The 25,172-nt window shown below is 38.9% G+C and overlaps 1 protein-coding gene across 2 annotated transcripts in view; it reads right to left on the reverse strand.

Moving 5' to 3' along the window:
- Nucleotides 1-25,172, reverse strand: part of LOC6047671 (serine-rich adhesin for platelets) — a 132,553-nt gene that overhangs the window by 104,381 nt on the left and 3,000 nt on the right. For both annotated transcript variants that reach the window (XM_038258468.1, XM_038258467.1), the window contains exon 3: nt 8,791-9,548. In XM_038258468.1, the coding sequence (XP_038114396.1) occupies nt 8,791-9,548 (758 nt within the window). The remainder of the gene's footprint in view (nt 1-8,790; nt 9,549-25,172) is intronic.

The raw sequence follows: 25,172 nt of genomic DNA on the forward strand, positions 1-25,172 counted from the left end.
GGATTCATCATAGAAGATGATGATGCGACCCAAAATCATAGTGTTTGTTGAAAGGTATTTTGTTTCATTCTCAAGGCAAGCAATCGGATGTTGCGGATGAGACATTTCCCGTTTATCGGCTGTTAACTTTTAATTGAAATGGTTTAATCTTAGACAGCCGGCTGTGGAAAGATAGAACCAAAATTATTTGTAATTAAATGATGAAGAATTTAACAGTGTACTTTTTGATTGAGCTGTTTTTATGAGTTTTACATGATCGATGTTTAGTAGAGTACTGATTAACGAAGCGAACGACGAGTTACGATGTTTATCGAGCTGAAATTGTATGATAAGGTTTTGTTGTTGCACACCGACGACGAACGCAAAAAAAAAAAAACTTCCGACCCGACGGAAGGGCATCGCAAATCAGACTGGCTCAATTGTCATCGATGACAACCAGAGCCAGCCGCACCTTAACACATACACGCACGCGAAAAAACCGAAAAACACCGACGACGAACGCGAAAAACACTGCGAACCGACGGAAAGGCATCGCAAATCAGACTGCGGAAATGAAGAGAAACAACATAAAAAATAAATAAAACCTAATCACATCAAACCAGTCACCCCATGCACACAAAGAGCGATACAAAAGAGACGAAAATTATCACGAAAAAACAGGACTGCGCGTCCACCGAAGCACTGCACTTCTCTATGACTTTGAATTAAAATAATGGTCAAATTTAACAGTGTACTTTTTGATTGAGCTGTTTTTATGAGTTTTACATGATCGATGTTTAGTAGAGTACTGATTAACGAAGCGAACGACGAGTTACGATGTTTATCGAGCTGAAATTGTATGATAAGGTTTTGTTGTTGTTGCACACCGACGACGAACGCAAAAAAAAACCGACCCGACGGAAGGGCATCGCAAATCAGACTGGCTCAATTGTCATCGATGACAACCAGAGCCAGCCGCACCTTAACACATACACGCACGCCGAAAAAGAAAAACACACCGACGACGAACGCGAAAAAACACTGCGAACCGACGGAAAGGCATCGCAAATCAGACTGCGGAAATGAAGAGAAAGAAAACAACATAAAAAAATAAATAAAACCTAATCACATCAAACCAGTCACCCCATGCACACAAAGAGCGATACAAAAGAGACGAAAATTATCACGAAAAAACAGGACTGCGCGTCCACCGAAGCACTGCACTTCTCTATGACTTTGAATTAAAATAATGGTCAAAAACTTGTTCATCGTATTTCTCCACTTGAGGGGTTTGGCTCTTAGGATGTTTTAAAAACGAGATATAAACATTGTTTTTTTTTTTTTCTTTCTTTAAAACTATATTACCAACCTAAGTGATGGTCCATTTGATGTAAAACAAAGTAATCCAAAATAATCCAAAATTAATTAGAATCCTATCAAAGTCACCCCGGTTTACGATATCTAATGAGCAGTTCTCCCAGATTTCGTTCATTCGATTTTTTTGTATTTTTTAATCCTGCCTTCGGTATGCCCAAAAAAGCCATTTTGCATCATTAGTTTGTCCATATAATTTTCCATAAAAATTTGGCAGCTGGTCATACAAAAATGATGTATGAAAATTCAACAATCTGTATCTTTTGAAGGAATTTTTTGATCGATTTGGTGTCTTCGGCAAAGTTGTAGGTATGGATACGGACTACACTGGAAAAAAATGATACACGGTAAAAAAAAATTGGTGATTTTTTATTTAACTTTTTGTCACTAAAACTTGATTTGCAAAAAACACAATTTTTAATTTTGCCAACTTTTCAGAAATTTTCAGGTTGTGCAAAAAATCTTTGAGAGAGTTATGAATTTTTGAATCAATACTGTTTTGTTCAAAATATCGAAAAATTGGTCGCACAAATTTTTCGACTTCATTTTTCGATGTAAAATCAAACTTGCAATCAAAAAGTACTTCAGTGAAATTTTGATAAAGTGCACCGTTTTCAAGTTAAATTTATTTTAAGGTGACTTTTATGAAAATAGTCGCATTTTTTCATTTTTTAAAATAAGTGCACATGTTTGCCCACTTTTGAAAAAAATATTTTTGAAAAGCTGAGAAAATTCTTTATATTTTGCTTTTTTGAACTTTGTTCATACGACCTTTAGTTGCTGAGATATTGCCATGCAAGTGTTTAAAAACAGGAAAATTGATGTTTTCTAAGTCTCACCCAAACAACCCACCATTTTCCATTGTCGATATCTCAGCAACTAATGGTCCGATTTTCAATATTAAAATATGAAACATTCGTGAAATTTTTGATCTTTTCGAAAAAAATATTTTCAAAATTTTTAAACCAAGATTAACTTTTTTAAAGGGCGTTTTATTGAATGTTTCACCCTTGCACTAATTTTAAAAAATGAAAAACTGCGACTATTTTCAAAAAAGTCACCTAAAAATGGATTTAACTTTAAAACGGTGCACTTTATCAAAATTTTACTGGAGTACTTTTTGATTGCAAATTTAATTTTACATCGAAAAATAAAGTCAAAAAATTTTTGCGACCAATTTTTCGATTTTTTGAAAAAAAAAGTATTGATTCAAAAAATCATAACTCACTCAAAGATTTTTTGCACAACCTGGACATTTCTGAAAAATTGGCATTTGATGTCCTCAAAAACATATAAAAAAATAAAAATAGTGTTTTTGTTTTGCAAATCAAGTTGTTGTGACAAAAAGTTAAATAAAAATCACCAAAAAAATTTTACCGTGTATCATTTTTTTTTGCAGTGTAGTCCGTATTCATACCTACAACTTTGCCCAAGACACCAAATCGATCAAAAAATTCCTTCAAAAGATACAGATTTTTGAATTTTCATACATCATTTTTGTATGGCCAGCTGCCAAATTTTGTATGGAAAATTATATGGACAAACTAATGATGCAAAATGGCTTCTTTGGGCATACCGAAGGCACCAAAAAACTTGCAGTCGGATTAAAAAATACAAAAATTAAAGTTTTAGAAAAAAGACCGATTTCGTAGAGAATTGCTCTAATGAAGCAATTGGCTGCTTGGAAAATATCACCTGATCTTCAACCAACTCAGATTCACGTCCAACCAACTCAACGTTACTCTACAACGGATCAGTGTACAAAAGGTTTCTTGCTAGAATAAATCCAAGCTCTAAGCTGTTTCATTGAAGAGCACTTGCATTGTTGGTTATTAAACTGCCCTGACTTTTTTTTATTATTCCGATCTAATGCACAAGTCATGCTACCGTAGTTGCTGCTATTGATGATGATGATGATGGTGCAGTGTAATCCACGGTGCATCTCAAAGTGCAACTGGGCAAGATCGTTTTAAGTGAAGCAGCTGCAGCAGCTGGGTGCTACCGATACACCCCGACCGTAACTCATTGTGCGGGAAGTGATCTCCAAGGATGATTACGGTGTGGTTGAGCCATGTAATGTAATAACTCTGTCAACGGGTCAATCTGTGGCGGCTGGTGCACTTTAAAAGTTCTTGCACGTCGGAACAATAACAAGTCCCCTCGCCGTCAGAACATAGAACCGCTTGACCCAACTAATAAATCCTCAACCCAACGATTTCAACCTTCAAATCCCACACAACGCCGATTGCCTTTTAACCACCCTCGAAGGTAACTTTAATTGAACCTCAAGAGTGTACTTTAGCGCGGCGGTCAACTGCAAACAAGCTGAGCCGGCCTGCAACTGGCGGACTGCAAATCGGCACAGCTATGTTAAATCTAACATTTAGTACCCGCGGCTCGGTCGGTGTCCTTCAATTGACTTTATTGAAATCAAGGACCCGAGGCGAGAGAGCGAGCGGAAATATCTAGCGCCACTGTTGGTTAGTTGGCTGCACTGCACACTTTGGAATGGATGTCGGAAACTGAAAGGGAACAATCGGTTCGGTTCGGCCCAATCCAATGCCAATGCCGCCCACCTCTACTGGGTTACACGCTGTAATGCCGACATGCAAGGGGGTGCAATTATGTGCGACTTGCGGAACATATCATCATCAAGATTTATAGAAGTCTAGACCCACCTTCACCTATACATATCGGCTAAGTACTGTGGTGGGATGTTGGTAATGTGGTAATATTTATAAATAGATTTCTTTGCATTTTTCCAAATGTCTGCATACAAAATTTAAACCCAAACCCAATTAAATTTCCAATCACCGAAGTCTAACTCACAACAACTCCTTTCTGGTACCAGCAGCAGTCTTCTAACCCTGACCAAAGCCTACACAAACAAAACTCCAAGGACCAGCCCCGTCCTCGCCACAAGAGATTGTGTTCCCTGGCAAACGTTAAAACCGTCCTGCAGTTCGGAACAATTTCCATGGTGGCAGGCAGGCAACTACATGGCATTTTCACGTTCAATTCCGCCGCCGAAGGTCTTGAAGATGCCGGCCGTGTTATTTGCATCTCGCGTGGCCGCGATTGGACGTGATCTTTGACGCGCGCGCGAAAACTTCTAATGCTAGTCATATTCACTAGGCCACGACTGCGATGGTTATAGAGGTACACAGAGCAGTAGGTACACTCCAACGCCGCAGCGCAGGGCGATCGCGCAAAAGGGTGAGAAAAGTGTGTCAAGGTTTGTTTCTAGCTTGGAAGTTCTCTCCTCCAGTCTCGGCCGCGCATGGTGCAGCATGGTTAGTTTTGAGCCGAGTTGGTGAACAATTAGCTTCAATCGATCTTTCAATGCCAGAAAATGTGAGTGCGCGAGTGAGTTAGCGAGTGTAGCTCACGTTGGTTTAGTACACACGGGAAATATCGAGACTTGGGAATAGTGCGTACCAAGCAGTAGCAGTTAATGGGTTGAAAGATTTATGGATCTCCTTGGAAGTGGGATCGATCGCGTAGCAATGGATCTTGGGAGTGACCTTTGGAATCGATTAATCGTTACTTGTAAACGGTAGAGTTACCTGGAAATCTCGACTCTTTAGAACAATTTGAACGATATCCTTTTGGAACACTACTCTTTGTTTTACTCATCAGAAATGTTTAGAACTGCATTTTTTTGTTATTCGTATTAGATATTTCCAACGAGTTTTATAGAAGTATTTTAAGGATTTTCAGGAGCGAAAAAAAATAGTTTAGGGTCTATTAGAACCATTCGAATAAACGATGTAAACACCAATAATTTGATACTTAAACTTATTTTGAAAAAAACTAACGAAGATTCATCCTTTATGTTTCAAATAAAAAAGGAAATTTAGCACACTTTTTGAGGCCAATTACCAAATCATGTTTACCTATTGTATAACAAGAGGACAACATGAGGCTGATAAACTGCTAACTGGGATGATTAAGGACTTATGGGGTGAATAGGGACCCAAGGGACAATTATGCGTGTTTCTCAGTTGTACTTTTTTGAACATGGTACAATTATGCGTAGAACGGCAGAGCAGTATATCGGCAAAGTTGTAAATAACATGAAAAACATGTTTTTTAGAACAATCGCAAAAACCCCTTTTTTGTTTCAGTCTGCTCTACAACTTTGTAGAACATTGTTACATTTTTAAAAGTAACCATGCAAAATTACAAAAAATATTGAATCTAAAATGAAAAATGTAGTTCTATATAAAAAAATTTACTACTCTGGGTCATTCGAAAATTACATGAATTTTCCCATAAAATGACATGTCTCACGTTTTTTGACAGTGGAGCAACGGGAAATGGCAACAATTTAATAGCTATTTTTTCACTTTTTTAAATGAAAAATTCGTTTTTACGGAACTTTGAGCACGCCGCCAAAAAAATCGGGCGTCCATTTTTACACAAAAGTCCTTTTGACTCATCAAAGGACTATCGAAAAATGGATCCCGGATTCATGATCAAGGACCAAAATTACCCCTTGAGCAAAGTTTCTCGAAAATCGAAGCGGGTTTTTCATAAAACATTTTACAACGTTTTGCAAATTTATAATTTTGCGACTACAGATCGGAAGAAGGCATAAAACGATAGAGTTTTTTTTTCGAAATTTGATTGATATTTTGCAAGGAAGGAAAATAACGGAAATAATTTAGAAAAAAATTCTTGACCTTTTTTTTTGTTGTTGTGCGTTCCTACGCAGAATCAAAATACAAATTGTATTTTTTAATCCGGCTGAAACCTTTTCGGTGCCTTTCGTAAGCCCAAAGAAGCCAATTTGCATCAAAATAAAGTAAAAAAAAATCAAAAATCTGTAGCTTCTGAAAGAATTTTTTGATCGATTTCGCGTCTTAGGCAAAGTTGTAGGTATGGAAAAGGACTGCACAGAAAAAAATATACACGGTATTTTTTTTTTGTTTAAATGAATTCAATTCATTTTAAACCAACAGCCAGGAAGAATCAAACTTATTTAATTTTATTTAAAGGAAACTGAAACTATTAAGTATTTAAGTTAAGTTTAGTGTGTTTGGTTGTATTACTTAAATCGTCAAGTAGAAATTTGTTTAATTAATCTAACAAACGTAAAATGTGGAAAATTTTACGTAATAATTGTTATTATCTCGCAAATATATGCAAAAGACAGAAAAAAACTGGCAAAAAAATACTTTGTGAACAAAATTTATGTATTTATTTCATACGACCTTTTCAAAAACCAAACGTAAACAATATTGACAGTGCCTCTGGCGGGGACTTCAGGAAACTGCATGTGTGTCTGATCCCTGGCTTTAAGTCTTTATTACCTGTTGTATAGCAAGAGAATCACAAATAAGGGTGATAAACTGATAAATGGGGCGATAAGGGACACATAGGGCGAATAGGAACCCACGGGGCAATTATGCGTAGAAACACAGAAATCGGTCGACAAATTTCAACCGCGTTTTTCGCAGTTGCACTTTTTTAAACATGGGACAATTATGCGTAGAACGGCAGTATATTGGTCGCAAAAATTTCAACATCATTTCTCGATGTAAAATCGAATTTGCAATCAAAAAGTAAGTAAAGACATTTTAATAAAGTACACCGTTTTCAAGTTAAAGACATTTTTAGGTAACTTTTTTGAAAATAGTCGCAGTTATTCATTTTTGAAAATTAGTGCCCATGTTTGCCCACCTTTGAAATATTTGAAAAGCTGAGAAAATTCTTTATATTTTGCTTTTTTGAACTTTGTTCATACGACTCTTAGTAGCTGAGATATTGCCATGCAAAGATTTAAAAACAGCTAAATTAATGTTTTCTAAGTCTCACCCAAACAACCCACCATTTTCTTATGACGATATCTCAGCAATGGTCGGATTTACAATGTTAAAAATAATTTAAACAATGTTAAAACATATGTGAAATCGGAAATTTTTCCGATGTTTTCGAAAACAATTTTCAAATCTGGACTAACATTTTAAAAGGGCGTAATTTTGAATGTTTGGCCCTTTTGAAATGTTATTCTTGATCATAAAAAAGAAAAATTGATTCAAAAAAAAAAATACAAAATTAAAAAAAATACCGATTTTGTAGTAAACTGCTTAAGTGCAAAAAGGTGTAAATTTCCATCAAATAGCATGTTTAAAAAATATTTAACGTACGATTAAGACGATTTCATCGAATCTCAAGTTTACATCAACCGAGTTTAAAATCACCTCACATTTTTTCTGGGTAGTGTAAACATGCACTTGCTTTTTTTTATTTTACGGGCTAAGTGTTTCATGATACTTTTGTAAAATTTTGGTCATGTGTGGACTCCAACGTGAAATTTTTCACTCAATTTTTCCGAAGAAAACAAAGCGATCCGAAATGATCCTGCATTTTTTTTAGTTATTTAAATATTAAATATTTCCAAATGTTATATCATTTATGATGTAACACTTTTGCACGTCATTAAATATTTAAATTTGAATGCAATTTTATGTAAATTTTCAAAAAAATATACGTAAAAACATGATTTTAAGAGTGATTTAACCGTTTACGTCGAATATAGCAGTATACATCAACTGAGTTTACATGTGATTCATTTTTTCCGTGTCGAGTAAATTCACATATTTTTTTCTGTGTATGAAAAGATATTTTTTTTAACAAACTTTAACGTTCTAACGTTACTGATTTGGAATATACTTGGCACTAATATTCAATTTTGTGTAAGGCTTAGGTTAAATATTTGTCCTCAAAAGTCACTATGTTGTGTTTACCAACCGTTCATTGTACTGACCTTAGGACTTTTGTTAGTTTGATTTGGTTAACCGCGGTGGATTTTCTTGAAATAATTCGAACTGTCAAAAATCCACCAAAGCATCTACCACATTGATCGCACAAAAATCTGTGGTAGAAAAATATCCACCGGTAGATGATTTGGTGGATTTTTGACAGTTCGAATTATTTCAAGAAAATCCACCGCGCTTAACCAAATCAAATTAACAAAAGCCCTCTTGTGTTTTACAGCACAAATTTGAAAAGGTCAGTTTCAGTTTAGAGACCGACAAATGATCCCCATCTGCCCCTTCCCCCCATAACCCCCCGACACTTCTCTCAACCGGGAGAACTTCACCTCCCGGCTCCAATGCATCAAACGTACAACCAACCACGAGTGCAAAAGCACAATTTAAAAGCATCCAACAAGCAACGCAGCAAACCAACCAACAACCACCTCAAGGTTGAACGAATTTTTGAATTCATTCGCTCACTCACCCCGAAAAAAATCTCCTCCAGGGTCGCGCGCGCTTCTTTTGGTTTGTCATTGAGGAGCGACCTTCCCTGCTGACATGGTGACGAAAGGTCACCGTTTTTTTTTTAGGAATGCAGTAGAATGGTAACGTTGCCCTTTTCCAGGGCGAAGGTAAACTGTTCACACAATAGAAGAATTTCAAAGGTACTTACATTTTAAGGGTCCGCTTGCGAATCCCGGCGACGAGCTTCTGGCGGTACGATTTGTACTTCACCTTGCCACCAGCCTTCTTCTTCGGACTGACCTTTTCCTTTTCTTCCTCACTGTCGTCGTCCACACTGATTTGTCCCAGCGACACTCCCCGCGACTTGGACGGCCGGTAGCTCCGTCCCGGTTCGTCCACTTCCCCCACCTGGTCGTACTCATCACCGTCATCCGCGTCGTAAATCTCCCCCTCGGAGTAATCACTACCTCCCCTCTTCCGTTTGTCACTGCCCTTCCGCGACTCCACAACGCTCCTCCGACGGTCATCGTCATCGTAATCACTGTAATCCTCCCCGTCATCGTCCGAGCTGACGTCCATCTTGTCCTCCTCGCCCGACCCCCGGCTGTCCATCGCGTCAATCTCGTCCACCGCGTCCTGAATCACCCGGTTCACGTCCTGATCGTCCGACTCCGGATCGTCATAGTAATCGTCCTCGTCGTCCTCCTCGAACGACCGATCCTCGTCGTACTCCTCCTCGTCATCGTCCAAATCGACCGTTTCGATCACCTTGGAGGGTCCCGGCCGCGGGGCTTTGCTGACCGTTTTGGGTGACTTTTCCGGCGAGCTCTCGATTTCGACCGTTTCCGACTCGGTGACGCGCAGCCGGGGCATTTGCTCGTCCGACGAGGAGGCCGCCCCATCGGAGCGGACCGAGCCGCGGCGGGACGAGCGCGTCGACGAGTCGCCACCGAAGTGATCCGGGAGCTGTGGGGGAAAAAAAACGGAAGTAAATTTTAGCTGCTGATTTTGATATTTTTTATGCTGTATTTTTTAATTGTTAGCAATTCTCACGAAATTTATCGATTTCGGGCATTTTTATTTTTTGTATTTTTTTATTTGGCTAAAACATTGTAAGGGCCTTTCCTATAACCAAAGAAGCCATTTTGTGTCAATGGCAGGTTGACCACTCAAATCCCATTTTCGATATCTCGACTTTTCCAGAAGTGCAAATAATTGGCTTATTTATCAAAAGGACTATTTCTAATATGAAACTTATGAGCATGAGCATGAGCATGAGCATGGTTGACTGCCAATGAGCTGCTACTCCGTTATTGACGGATCAGCTGAAGTTAAACAATGAATCAAAAATGATCAGTGGGAGCCAACCATCCGTTCACTGTTTAACCTCTGAAGATCCCTACTTTATTAGTCAATACCGGCGCCCTCCCAAGAAGCCTGCAGTTCAACGAAAGGGAGGAATGTTAGTCCGATAGTTGAAGTTGCAGACTCATCGAGCACATAGTTTTTCGCTATATACTTGTTGATACCGCTTGAGGCCGTTGAATCCACAGCATCTCCTTCAAGCATCACGTGATTATTATTTTTTTTGGTTAGTAGGATAAGGTATTGGCTTTCCGATGCCTCCCGAGCTACGACGCTATGGGGAGGACTTTCATAACAGACCCGTCGGCGAGCCTTCCGAGCAACGATGCTATGGGAAGGTCTTTCTGGTTAACACACAAAATCACTCACACACAGTTATTTTGCTCCACTATTAACTCGACGATCATAATTGTCAATGCGTCTTTCGATCATTATATAGAAATAGATTTTTCACCGCAAAAAAATAAAACCTTATTCGAAAAATTTAAACACAGTCCACCCGACGCCGTGCCTTCCGATCAACGATGATATAGGAAGGACTTTGAAAATCACAAAACATCACTTTTCACTCTGAATATTTTTTTACGAACACGTGCTCCCTTTGCCAATTATGCACTGATGACGCTGCATTTTCAGAGGGTAATCTTCTCCTCGCAGCACACAATTCACGACTAAAATGCACAAAAGGCATACACAAAAAAAAATCACTTTTCACTCCGAATATTTTTTACGACCACGCGTTCCCTTTGCCAATTATGCACTCACCCGAACAGCGACACAAAAGAGACGGAAAATAACACGAAAAAACAGGACTGCGCGTCCACACAGGCACCGCACTACTGATCAAAAGGACTATTTCTAATATGAAACTTATTGTAAAAAAGTCATTACTAACCATTGAAAAAAACTAGACGCGTGGCCAAAATGTTTACCTGTTCAAACAATCTTTTCAGTAATCTTCAAGTTATTTAGCTCAATCATATTTAAAAAATATCTTTTATACATAATAAAGAGAAATTAGATGATGTTAGCAATATTGTTGTGAGAATTATTGATCACAAGATTTTTCAAATTACAGCAATTACCATTCTTCAAGAACACAGAAAAATAAATCATGGTAATATTACATCTGGGAAAGGGTACATTTTTTATGTCAGAAAAAAGGTGTAATTTTACCTCTGGAAATGTGTAATTTTACCACTTTTCTGGTTTAATGTCACTTTTTCAGTCTAAATTGAGGTAAAATTACATCATTAAAGAGGTAATATTCAACCTTCAAAAATTACAGCTTCCAAATTTACATTATTTTATTCTGTGAAGTGTAAAATTGAAATGCTTTTTACGTTGTAGTCTTCTATAATTAGCTTGTTTTTTTAAATAAAAAAAACTGAATCAAAACTTGTGGCGTAAACCAACCACAAGTTTTTTCCCTGGAGTTTTCTTTAGAATGACTTCTTTTATGTGCCATTGGATTAGATTAGAGCAAAAATTATTCATTATTCTCAATTCTCACTAAGCAAACATTCCGGATGTTGGCCATTCTAATCCTGAAATCACGTGCTCTAGTTTCCTGACCAAAACAATTAGGCCATAAAAATTGTATTTTGCGTTTCTCTTTAAAATTTCCCTAAAAAACTTGAGGGAAAAAATTAATATCGATGATTTTTTTTTATTTTATTTTTTTTCATTTGACAAAAAGTTGTGCAATTATTTATTGCGTTTATTTTTGCATTGATTTTCAAAATGGGCTGCTAAAGCATATAGAATTATATAATTGATATCCACAAATAAAAAACAATTGCCATAGTTAAGTATAAAAAATCTGTGATTTTTTGTTATTTTACTGCATCTCATATCTCAACATAAATCTACAAAAAATAAAATAAAAAACATCACGTTATAAAATTTTTCCAAACAAATTTAAACGATCAAAACTCACTTTTAACTGAGCTATTCATTACTTTATTTCAGTTAAAAACGCTTTTTGAAAGCAACATGCCGTTCTACTATTTATAACATTAAAAAATGTTTTACAAAAATATTTGAGCGAACACGCCAAATCGTCTTGGAATCATGGAACCGCCAAGCGCATTCGTATCCATAGAGCCCTCAATGAAAATCTAACGCGCACTGAAAATTCTCCCAAGCAGCCGCCACCCTGTTCGGATTTCTCCATGCACGAGTTCCCATACAATGCATCCAAAAATACACAGAAAGACCCCCCTATTTGTACACGCTGGACGGTATGAAAAGCGCGCGACCCGAGACACGAGCAGGGAGAGAGCAAAGTTCAAAGAGAGAGAGAAAACTCCAGATACTGCTCTCTCCCTGCTCGTGTCTCGGCTCGCGCGCTTTTATGTCGACTGTCTAAAAACTTTCATGCACACCCTGAACTACCACATTCATACCGTCCAGCGTATACAAATAGGGGGGTCTTTCTGTGTATTTTTGGATGCATTGTATGGGAACTCGTGCATGGAGAAATCCGAACAGGGTGGCGGCTGCTTGGGAGAATTTTCATTGACGCTCTATGATACGAATGCGCTTGGCTGTTTCATGATTCCAAAAAGAGTTGGCGCGTTCGTTCAATTATTTTGATGAACATATTTTAATTCTTTCTTCAGAAAGAAATCAAAATGATCACCTGTCCTATGAACAGGTTGAACAGGTGGACGCGACGCCTCTGACTGGATCAATTTAAAAAAATCAAAGAATTAAAAATTTTCTGAAAAAAAAACATAAACTTTCAAGTACTCTTAATTTTGATTCATAGTGGAAAATCATAGAATCAATATTGATTTGTCTAGAAGTCAGTATTAAACTGTTTTATAATTGTTATATTTTAAATGGTAAATTCAGTTTGATAAGATTCCATGTGTCACCACTTATTTTGTACAAAATGTTGTTTTTTGACTGAATTTTCTGATCAAATTGGTGTTTTGGGGAAAGCTGTTCAGAAAAAAGGTAAACGGAAAAAAATGCCGATTGGTTAAAAAGTTGCAAATTTTGGTCCCCTATAAAAAAATCAAAAATCTTAAAAATCAAAAATACGGATTTTGGAAAATTAAGTTTTTGTGCGAAAAAATTAATTTAAAAATCGTAAAAAAAAAATCCGTGTACTATATTTTTTCTGAACAGTCCTCATCAAAACCTACAACTTTGCCGAAGACACCATATTGTTCAGAAAATTCCTTCAAAAGTTATGTCACATTGAAGATTACGGAACTTACCGAGACTACTTGAAGATACCGTGGAGAGTTTCCCTTATCCCCTTAAAAAGTAGAGCATCAATATTTACTTCTCGTCTATATTGCCTATCCTTGTCCTCTGGAGTGTTAAAACATTAAAATTGCGAAAAAACATCGATGAAGGTATTGATCAAAACACAGCCGATCGCCGACGATTTTGAATCAGAGTTACGTTAGGAACTCTTCAGAGCAGATTCGGTTTGCGTCGCGTGCGAGTTGTGTTCGCGAGTGAAAGGGACGAATTTAAGCAATCTTGATAAAAAAAAATCTTAAAGTATTCCAAGTTCAGTAAGATTGATTTTCTGCTCGTTTTCTTCAGTCTTGCTTGTTTGACGGATAGGAGAATGCCCTCATTCGCGCCATTGCTTCAATCAGTCGACGTTGGCAATGTCCCAACACAAACCGTTTGATCCGAGCGCAACTCAGCTCCAGCAAAAATACTGCAAAGCTACAAATCCAAAGGCAGTAGAAGCTCGACTGAAGGTACTGCAGCTGGCTAAGCACAATCATGTTCGGCGTCGAATCGAACTGATTCTGGTTGGCCAATATTGCCGCTATGGAATTCATCCAGCCCTGATCCATACCCGATTCGTAGATCCTGTTCTGGAGCTGTATAAACCGAGCTAGGATAGGATTTCGATAGCCAAAGTTGTAGAACGCAAGATTGATGTCCACGTTTTCTTCGAGCATCACGAAGCGGGGCCGGTTTGCGACGCCGTCAAAATAGTTTGACGTTCGTAGGTAGAGCTCGGCGGTGTTGCGTTCCAGGACGACGGCCACGTGGCTCGAGGTTTTGGCTTCCGCCATCAGGGCATTAATGTGCATTGGTACGAGTAGGTTTCGAAGCTGGTGATCGGCATATTTGTCCAGGTATATCGCCGAGTGGGTTTCTATGAGCACCCTCGTATTTGCTTCTCGGAGTTCTTGCAGAGTTTTTACGCTTGGTAGATAAGGCCAGTTTGCAAGGTAAGAAGTGAGTTTTGCTTCGAATGCAGAACATATTATGAACGTTAGTATGATTGTGCCCAGAGTGATCAGTTTGTCCAGAGCAGTTTTGTGATTGAGATTGGAACCGTTGAGTTCGCATACTGTTACGAGTAATGTTTCCATGATAGATTGTCTCCAAAGAATGCGCATCAGCAGGGTTTGTAGAACTATAAAGCACAAAATAGCAATCCAGCAAGTTTTCGAGTAAGGAGAAACCAGTAGTTCAGCCTCGGCCAGTGCCCTTCCATTGGGAACCAAAACCACCAAGCTGTACATCGGAACCACCGGGGCGCAATGTTTCGGGTTGAGGGATAACCAACGACCCACACTAAACGAGCATTTTTGTGGGTTAAATCGTTGATCTATGCAATCAGAAACGGTCATTCCTGGTTGACATCTGATGACCTTGATGTCAAGACTTCCATTCATCCAATAGATCACCCTATTTGCAAGTTCTATGTCGATATAGGTCCACATCTCGGTGGAATGTGCGCACGCAACCAACTGCACACCAGCGAGGTCAGTCTGCTGGGGAAAAGCTTGATCTATTGATTCGTACTTGGCCAACTCCAAGATTACCTCTCGATATACGATGTAGTTAAAGAATCTGTAATTTTTAGACTCTTCGGACACGACCACGTAAAGAACGTTAAACAGATTATGTCTCACAAAGCATTTCATCACATTATAAGTTTGATCTTGTGAAATAAATGGTAAAATAACCACTAATCGTGACTGAGTGTCGATCTTATCCAGTTTCGCAAACGTTGAAGATTCACATTGCTGGTTTGCACCGACAAATACCACGACCAACGTCGACTTTCCCGCCTTTTCTTCCTCAAAATCCCCAAATTCATCAAGCAAAAGTTCAGGGTACAAACTAAAAGGTTCCGCTGCAACCATGTTGTCAAGCAATGCCTCAAAATTTAAAATGATATCCGCTGCCTTGAAGAACCAGAACTCCACCCGAGAAACACGGTCCTGCAGTACGAGATCATTGCTCAAGCGGACCAGATCCGACAGCAGTATCCCAAGCGTTCCCGGAAGTTCTTCGGACACCACGCCACGGGTCGGCAGAACGGCGAAAATCACCAACAGAACGCTTGAACGTAACATTTCGAAGTGACTTACGTGGAGGTCACTTGGGTGCGGCGTAAAGCTGAAAAACAACCTTGTGAACCAACCTGATGGTGAATTATATGCGATTACCGTTCGAATAGTAAAGTGTTCAATATCAGTGCATTGCCCCTGTTTGCATAAATGTCCCATGCGCATAAACAGCAAACTTAGAGCAACGCAAGGCGAATTGGTACGAGCCTTAAGGTTACGTGTTAGGATTTTGTAAAAAGTGGGGTTTTACAGAGTTTTTGAGGAACTTTTTTTTGTTTTTGGCTATAAAATCATTCGAAATGTGTACTTTTTAACCAAGACCCAAGACATCATATTTTTATGATTTTTGCTGAAAAGTTATTTGCTTCCGAGAAGGACCATTTTTGCGCAGACGGCTCGAAAGGGCAGCTAATAAACTTTTCAGCATAAAAGCTTCTCCATACATTCTGACGATTTTTCTCATACAAACTTCAATCGATTAGAGGGAGGGGTTCCCGTGGTCAGAACGAGCTCAAATTTGGAATTTAGCCTAGTGATGGGTCAATCTATGAATTCAAGGGGTAGCCCCGAGAAAGCCCAGATTTGGAACACCCGAATGTATACTTGTCGACTCAGAAACAAGTTTTAAGCAAACGCTTTGCGTGTGTGGGGATGCTGATCAAAAATATGCACTTGATTTTCTTGGCTTTGGCTGAATGAATTTTGTCCCGATGCTGCGGTCCAGCCTACTGCTTGGTATTGAAAATTGTTATGTTTCTATAAAGTTATGATAGAAGAAAACTAAAGACAATAGGATGTAACAAAATGGGTCATTTTTGCGGACATAGCAGGGCATGATCTCCTAAGTGTACTGAGCCCAAATCTAAAATATGAGCTTGACTGGTTGCGACAGAACCTGGCGCTTTGACTTTGAAATTTAAATACAGAAAACGTAAAATCATAGTAACATTACATAGGGGAAGGGGTACATCATTTATGCCAGAAAAACTGTATTATTTTACCACTTTTCTGATGTAATGCAACTTTTTCAGTCTAAATCGAGGTAAAATTACATCATATTCATGTGTGTGTGGTCCAATCCAATACCCGCTAACCGGTAGCGATATTATGGGAAAGTATAGTTTGTATCAGGCTTTGTATATGCCGAATTCTGATACAACTTATCTCAGTCCCGGGTTTTAGGTGGTGATAGCCCTCGCGCTGCTTCCAACGACCCGTTTCAGAATGACAGAGCTCCTTGCGGTCCAATAGGGGGATGGCGTCGCTATTTTTAGACCACGTTTTCCACTTTTTCTCATCGAAACTGACTACTTTATCGACTTCATTTTGCTGGGCGAGATAGGACGCCGTCTATTTTTAGACGATGACTCAGCACTTTTCAACTCTTGCACTTAAAAAAAACCAGATGGCAGCACGATGTAACGCCACGTCCCTATTCCGAGGTCGCTGGGCTTTGTTCGGCCCCGCCTAAACATAGAAGCAAGCATCTGAAGGAAACTCGATCTATATTTAGACTTCCAATCCCGTCAGGCAAATCAGGGATCAGCGTATATCCGGAACATCCGGTGTGGTCATATTTGGAAATAATTTTGTCAAAGACACATGAAATAAATTTCAAAATAAATACCTAGCTGATTCCATGATGTTTGAGGTGTCGCATGACCATCTTGAGTGATTTTGAGAAATGGCCGCATTGGAATCGGTATCCGGAACGTCCGGTGTGGCCATATTTGGAAATAATTTTGTCAAAGACACTTGAAATCAATTGCAAAGTAAATACCTAGCTGATTCCATGATGTTTGAAGTGTCGCATGACCATCTTGAGTGATTTTGAGAAATGGCCGCATTGGAATCGGTATCCGGAACGTCCGGTGTGGCCATATTTGGAAATAATTTTGTCAAAGACACTTGAAATAAATTGCAAAGTAAATACCTAGCTGATTCCATGATGTTTGAAGTGTCGCATGACCATCTTGAGTGATTTTGAGAAATGGCCGCATTGGAATCGGTATCCGAAACATCCGGTGTGGTCATATTTGGAAATAATTTCGTCAAAGACACTTGAAATAAATTGCAAAGTAAATATCTAGCTGATTCCATGATGTTTGAGGTGTCGCATGACCATCTTGAGTGATTTTGAGAAATGGCCGCATTGGAACTGATATCCGGAACATCCGGTGTGGCCATATTTGGAAATAATTTTGTCAAAGACACTTGAAATCAATTGCAAAGTAAATACCTAGCTGATTCCATGATGTTTGAGGTGTCGCATGACCATCTTGAGTGATTTTGAAAAATGGCCGCATTGGAGCCGGTATCCGGAACATCCGGTGTGGCCATACTGGATGCGGTTTCAGATTTCTGGCATAATAAAACATTGTGATTGCATTTCGCAGTAAATACCAACCATAATAATATTGTTTATGACAAAAAATGGACATGTTCCAGTATCAACAGAACCGGTATCCGGAACATCCGGTATCGGTTCTATATGACCGGAAGTTGATTGGAGTGACTCTAAAATGGCTAAAGAGTAAAAAAGGGTCATAATTTAACAGTTTTTTAATGTTTACCAACGATTTTTCTCGATTATTGATTTTAGCGACAGCTTATTTTGCTTCCCCTGAAAGGGGGGAGGGGTCAGGAGGGATGGGCCCCAACCCATTTGATGGCGCAACTAATCCCTTTGATTTTGCAACTTGAAGCACTCAAATCGGTTGAAAACTGACCGAGTTACATCGATTTTACTAAACATAAAACGTCCCGGGTCTTTAAGGGTTAATATAAGAAGATAACATGTTTCAACACTACGGATCAATTCACTGCTAGAGTGTAAACCTTTTGATGGCAAACTGCTTAGCGTCCCAGTCCACCAATCCAGAGGTGTGAGTTCGAATCCCACCTGATTCATTTTCGTTTTTGTTCATATTCACAGTTCAAATTCCTGATTCCAAATTTCAAAGTTACCAGCTGGGATTTGATCCCTGAACCTTCTGCTTATGAGGCAGAAGCCGTAACCATTAAGTCACGGAGCCGGTTCAGGTAACATTACATCATATTCATCCTTCCAAAATAACACCGTTCAAATTTACACATTTTTTTACTGTGTAGTTTGCTTGCTTTAAAACCAGACTGCATCATAACATAAAAGTTACCAAAAACAAATGGGACATTCATGCAAACAGCGGCAGCGTGATACAAACACCATTGAGAGCGTTTCCACAGAGATTATACACAGTAAAAATAGTGTAAATTTGTAAGGTTTAATTTTGCAACGTTAAATATTACCTCTTTAGTGTTGTAATTTTACCTCAATTTAGACTGAAAAAGTGGCATTAAGCCAGAAAAGTGGTAACGTTACACAATTTCTGAGGTAAAATTACTCATTTTTCCTGACATAATATATTATGTACCCCTTCCCAGATGTAATATTACTATGATTTTTTTTAAAGTGTACGTTATCGTGAGATGCATTGTTCTCATAAACATTTCGAATGCACAAAATAAGGCTTTTAGTTCGATTTTCAATTAGTTTTATCAAAACGGCATTTCATTCTAGTTGAGAGCAGTATTGTTACATAGTAGTATTGTTACATTGTATTGTTACATTGTATTGTTACATTGTATTGTTACATTGCATTGTTACATTTGAGTAGCTTATGACTGAGAAAAAAAAGCTACACAGAAAAAAATATGTGAATTTACTTGACACGGAAAAAATAAATTACATGTTAACTCAGTTGATGTAAACGTGAGATTCGACATAAACGGTTGAATCACGCGTAAAATCATGTTTTTTAGTATAATTTGATGCAAATTTACATCAAATTGCATTTAAATTTAAATGTTTAATGACGTGCAAAAGTGTTACATCATAAATGATGTAACATTCGGAAATATTTTTTGTGTGTTTAGTGGGATGCATTGCAACCAGAAGGGCGGTAAAATTACACATGTTTAAAAAACATATGTAATTTTACCGCCCTACTGGGGTAATGTCACTTTTTCAGTCTTAATTGAGGTAAAATTACACCATAAAAGTAGAAACATTCAACTTTTCAAAATTAACGCATTTTGACAAATTTATTTAACTGTGTTAACTATGATGACTTTGTTAAATTTTACTGTCATTCTACGCATAATTGTCTAATGTCATTTTTGGAGGATTCTAATTTTTCAGAATTTTTATGTTAAGTTTGGTTTGGTGGTGGTTTGGTGGCATTGCGTGGCCGAATGTTTACGCTGTCCACTTAGTAAGCGGGCGATCATGGGTTCGATTCCCATCTGCTCAAACCTTCCAGTAAAACGTCGGTCTCGGCCTTGGATGTTGCTAGGCCGGTAAGTCATTCCAAGTGTAGGAGTCGTCTTCACGCTATAAGTACAAACAACACACCACACCAAGCCTGCTCCGGTGGAATCGCTGGCGGCGGTTGGACCCGCAATCCAAAGGTCGCCAGTTCGAACCCTGTGGTGGAAGGTTCCTTGGAGAAAAAATAGGTTTGGGTGCTCTCCCCGTTCAAGCCTTTGGACTCCTAGGTTCGAGCAGAAATTTGCAATAGAGACCACAAAAGACCTGGGGGTCGTAAAAGTGGACGGTTTGAAGGTTTCCTTTAACTGAAAATCATTACTTATAGTAATTTATACTTACAAAAGGTTCAAAGGAAACATTTAAAAAAAAATATTTGAAAAGACTTAAGGGGTTACATACATGTAAATCGGCAAAAATGTCATTTAAACTTTTTTAAATCTGTTTTCAGCAGTCTTCCCGAAACGCAAGTTTTCAGTGCAGATGAACCTCAAACACACCAGGCTACCATGTTCGAGTTCTCCCCGCACGGCACACTCATGTTTACACGCGGTGTAAACACGGGGTGCACACCTCGGGTACAACGCCGTGCGAGCGAAGAGCGTATAAAGAGACGAAAAAATGACTGCTTCTCATTCTCTCTGTGGCAAACACTGTAGTGTGACTGCAGCGGAGAATTAAACGCCACTTTACAGCAGAGGGAGAGTGAGGAATATATTTTTGTCTCTTTTCTGCATCGTCGGCCTGCACTGGATCACAGGTTTTCAGAGCATTCAAGTATGCGTTTTTATCTATTATCAAAAGAAGTTTGAAAACATTTGGTTTTATCATTGCCGAGATATAGCTATTTGAAGTTAGCAGTTTAAAAAAAAAAACGGGTGCCACGATATCTAAACGCTGCTTTTACCAAATCGGCTCAAAATTTTGGTGATGATTTGTTAAACCGGTCCCGTGTGCATGACGAAGGCCGATCTTCAAAAACTTAATTTTTAAAAAAGATAAAAATATTTTTATTTTTGTACATAAAAACCAGTCAGTTTTTGATTTTTGTATTTTTGCCTTTCTTACTAAAGAAAGGTATAGGTTTTACTTTATTGCTGGACATCATTTTCATGTTCGTAAATATGACGATTCAGCATGAATTTTAATCGGAAACATCGCTAAAAAATCACACTGCATCGATTTTCGACGCTCTATCGATTCATCTTGACAGAACTCGTCTATCTCCAACCCTCGAATTTTGAGAAAATAAATTCCGTGGAGATCGAGTGATGTTCGTGTGTGGTAAAAATTGGCCAAATTTTGTGTCGCGTCATTCTCAGCTCCCCCGAATCCAATTTTGATTCTTCTGAATGCAGATGAAAGCTAGTGTGTTGAACCTGGGCGAGTTGCCGCTCAAATTTCGAAATATCCATCTGTTTTCGGATGTGGTCAGACTTTTCCAGAAAATACACAGTTTTCAAATGAAAATATGGTCAATTTTTTTTTCATTTTCATATCTTTTATTTATCTCAAAAATTGCTAGAGCCGTTTGATTAACCTACCATAAGAAAAAAAAATCCTTAAAAAAGGTAAAAGCCCACCTGGTGACCTTCGCCAACATTTTTCGTTTCTAATTTTACCCGAAAGTGAGCATCTGAAACAAATTTGACATCTATCGGCAATCCCGACCATTTTTTAGAACGATTTCTTACTAAAGAAAGGTATAGGTTTTACTTTATGGCTGGACTGCTGGACATCATTTTCATCTTCGTAAATATGACGATTCAGCATGAATTTTAACCGAAAAAATCGCAAAAAAAAACACACTGCATCGATTTTCAACGCTTTGTCGCCAAGTCGACAAGTTGTCAAGTTGAGCGTCGAATACTGGCGCATATATGTTGTGGCTCGAGATATACTCGTTTGTAGTAGCTTGTCTACACAGAAAAAAATAATGTAAATTTGGAAGCTTTAATTTTGGAAGGTTGAATATTACCTCTTTTATGATGTAATTTTACCTCAATTTAGACTGAAAAAGTGCCATTACAACAGAAAAGTGGTAAAATTACACATTTCCAGAGGTAAAATTACACCTTTTTTCTGACATAAAAGATGTACCCCTTCCCAGATGTAATATTACCATGATTTTTTTTTCTGTGTACCGATGTTTCCTACAACATGTAAGATATCGTAACTTTTCGGTTTCTTTTGCCCTGTCCGTTTTTGCATAACTGTCCAATGTTTATGCAAAAACTTGTGTGGCATAGGACATTCATCCGGCTACAAACAATTTGTTTCCCGTGTGCTCCCAAAATCGCCTTTAAGTAGGCTTCATTTTGTCTTGATTTCGTAAGTTTATTTTCATTGGATTCCAATTGGAGCTTTCTAAGTTTTTCATCGTTTATATCGTTTCCAAAGTTTTCAATGCTCGCGACGCCAATGATTATCTACTAGGGTGTTTCATCCAAACAAAAAAGTTCTCAGAATCAGGCAAACCGAGGTTCCCCTGGTAGAGGATACCCATAGGGACTCTCATGTCAAATATCAGCCCATTTGGTTGAGAATTGGCCTGTCCCCAGCGGTTCAAAGTTTACATGGAAATTACTATGGGATTTTTATGCTTTTCGTTCAATCGTTCCTACAGGTCTGGGGACAACATGGATTCACTCGGAATAAAAACAGGTGTGTAGGGGATGGTCCAATGAACAAATTCCAGAAGGAATTAGGGTTGTCCATTCTGTCCCCAAGGTGCGCATTGGATCGACGTCCGGTGTCTCCAGAATCGACGATTCACCCTTCAAAAGTACGCATTGTCCTTAGTATGCTATGACGACTAGGTGAAAATTGCGACGCCCCATGCCAGACGGTGAACACGTGGCAGAGCATTCACTCAAGTTTTGGCTCAGAATCATTCTTTGAAGTAATAAAATTATAATAATTGATGTTCCTGTAACAATTTGAACTATTCTAAATAACGTAACATGATGATTTTGTAATAATAATGCAATCGATGCTTCTCCACGTGTTCTCCAGCCGTCATAGCATACTAAGAACAATGCGTACATTTGAAGGGTGAATCGTTGATTCTGGAGACACCGGACGTCGATCCAATGCGCACCTTGGGGACAGAATGGACAACCCTAATTCCTTCTGGAATTTGTTCATAGGACCATCCCCTACACACCTGTCTTTATTCCGAGTGAATCCATGTTGTCCCCGGACCTGTAGGAACGATTGAACGAAAAGCATAAAAATCCCATAGTAATTTACATGTAAACTTTGAACCGCTGGGGACAGGCCAATTCTCAACCAAATGGGCTGGTATTTGGCATGAGAGTCCCTATGGGTATCCTCTACTAGGGGAACCTCGGTTTGCCCGATTCTGAGAACTTTTTTGTTTGGATGAAACACCCTATTATCTACCTAAGGTATTGCGATTGAGTGTGTAGTGGTGCGGTTGTAATAATAGCTATCTCTGACTCTCTCACTTTCGTAGATGCTGAATGGCAAGCTTCCCTGCACTGTGCGGCACACGCGGTTCGGTTTTGCTTTGCGCCTGCTTTGTTCGGTTTTTGGGCTCGTACCAAAACCGCAGTGTGCGTCGTCACTGGTGCATGGGAAGCTTGCTATGCTCGCGTTTGTCATAAACGCTTGTTTGATTAAGAATTTGTACGATTCAAAATATTCTATTGGTGAAAATTGCGTTTTCAATTTCTTTTGGAAAACACATCATGAATAATACCTTGCTTTCATCATAAGATTTTTTGTATCATGTCACTTTCTTTTGTGCTGACGTTATAAATAAACAAAGTCGATGTTATGAATTGAAAGAAGTTATATTCTTTAGTAAGAAAGGCTCTATTTCACCCCTGGTGGGATTAAATCGGGTTTCTAGCATAACTTTTGAAGTTCTTTACAAAACTTTATAATTTTAACTAGGGTTTTTTGGGACCTTAAGACGGATCGAATGATACCAAAACGGTCCAAATCGGTTCAGCCAGTCCGGAGATAATCGAGTGCATATTTTTCGGTGCACGGACTCACATCCAGACACACGCCCAGACATTTGTTCTGAATTTGATTCTGAGTCGATAACTTTACGTGACAAGTAAGTTCAATTTTTTAATTTAACCCCGCCTCCCGGACGGAATCGACGTAACACCTTATAATGTGGCACGGGGAGAGGGCACCGAATACCTATATTTACACTTAGCATTTTTTGCGTCCCGCCTCCCCCTCTACGACTTTGGTCAGAATCGAAGGACATAAACTTCAAAACCTATTTGCAACGGCCTAATTTGAGCAATCTTGAAAAAAAATCTTAAAGTAGGGGAACAGCATCTAATTCCAGCGTGCCTCTAATGTTGGCAGGTCACAACTTTGACATGCAATTAAAGCTAATTAAAAGCGTTTTCAACTGAAATCGAGTGATAAATAGCTCAATAAGAAGTGAGCAAGCAAGTTTTTATTAAAAGTTTTGCAAAATTAGTTGTTTAAATAGAGAAAATTAGCAAATTGGATGGAGTTAGGAGCGAGTGATTATCCTGCCAAACATACGAGAATTTCTTCTATTTCAAGTTCAGTCAGATTTATTTTCTGCTCGTTTCCTTCAATCTTGCTTGTTTGACGGATATGTGAATGCACTCATTCGCGCCATTGCTCCAATCAGTCGGCAATGTCCCAACACAAACCGTTTGATCCGAGCGCAACTCAGCTCCAGCAAAAACACTGCAAAGCTGCAAATCCAGAGGCAGTAGAAGCTCGTCTGAAGGTACTGCAGCTGGCTAAGCACAATCATGTTCGGCGTCGAATCGAACTGATTCTGGTTGGCCAATATTGCCGCTATGAAGTTCATCCAGCCCTGATCCAAACCCGATTCGTAGATTCTGTTCTGGAGCTGTATAAACCGAGCTAGGATAGGATTTCGATAGCCAAAGTTGTAGAACGCAAGATTGATGTCCACGTTTTCTTCGAGCATCACGAAGCGGGGCCGGTTTGCAACGCCGTCAAAATAGTTTGACGTTCGTAGATAGAGCTCGGCGGTGTTGCGTTCCAGGACGACGGCCACGTTGCTCGAGATCTTGGCTTCCTCAACCAGGGCCTTAATGTGCATTGGTACGAGTAGGTTTCGAAGCTGGTGATCGGCATATTTGTCCAGGTATATCGCCGAGTGGGTTTCTATGAGCACCCTCGTATTTGCTTCTCGGAGTTCTTGCAGAGTTCTTACGCTTGGTAGATGGGGCCAATTTGAAAGGTAAGAAGTGATTTTTGCTTCGTAGGCAGAACATATTATGAACGTTAGTATGATTGTGCCCAGAGTGATCAGTTTTTCCAGAGCAGTTTTGTAATTGATACTGGAACCGTTGAGTTCGCATACTGTTACGAGTAGTGTTTCCATGATAGATTGTCTCCAAAGAATGCGCATCAGCAGGGTTTGTAGAACTATAAAGCACAAAATAGCAATCCAGCAAGTTTTCGAGTAAGGAGAAACCAGTAGTTCAGCCTCGGCCAGTGCCCTTCCATTGGGAACCAAAACCACCAAGCTGTACATCGGAACCACCGGGGCGCAATGTTTCGGGTTGAGTGATAACC

This window comes from Culex quinquefasciatus, chromosome 2 (assembly GCF_015732765.1).
Source record: "Culex quinquefasciatus strain JHB chromosome 2, VPISU_Cqui_1.0_pri_paternal, whole genome shotgun sequence".
NCBI lineage: Eukaryota > Metazoa > Arthropoda > Insecta > Diptera > Culicidae > Culex > Culex quinquefasciatus.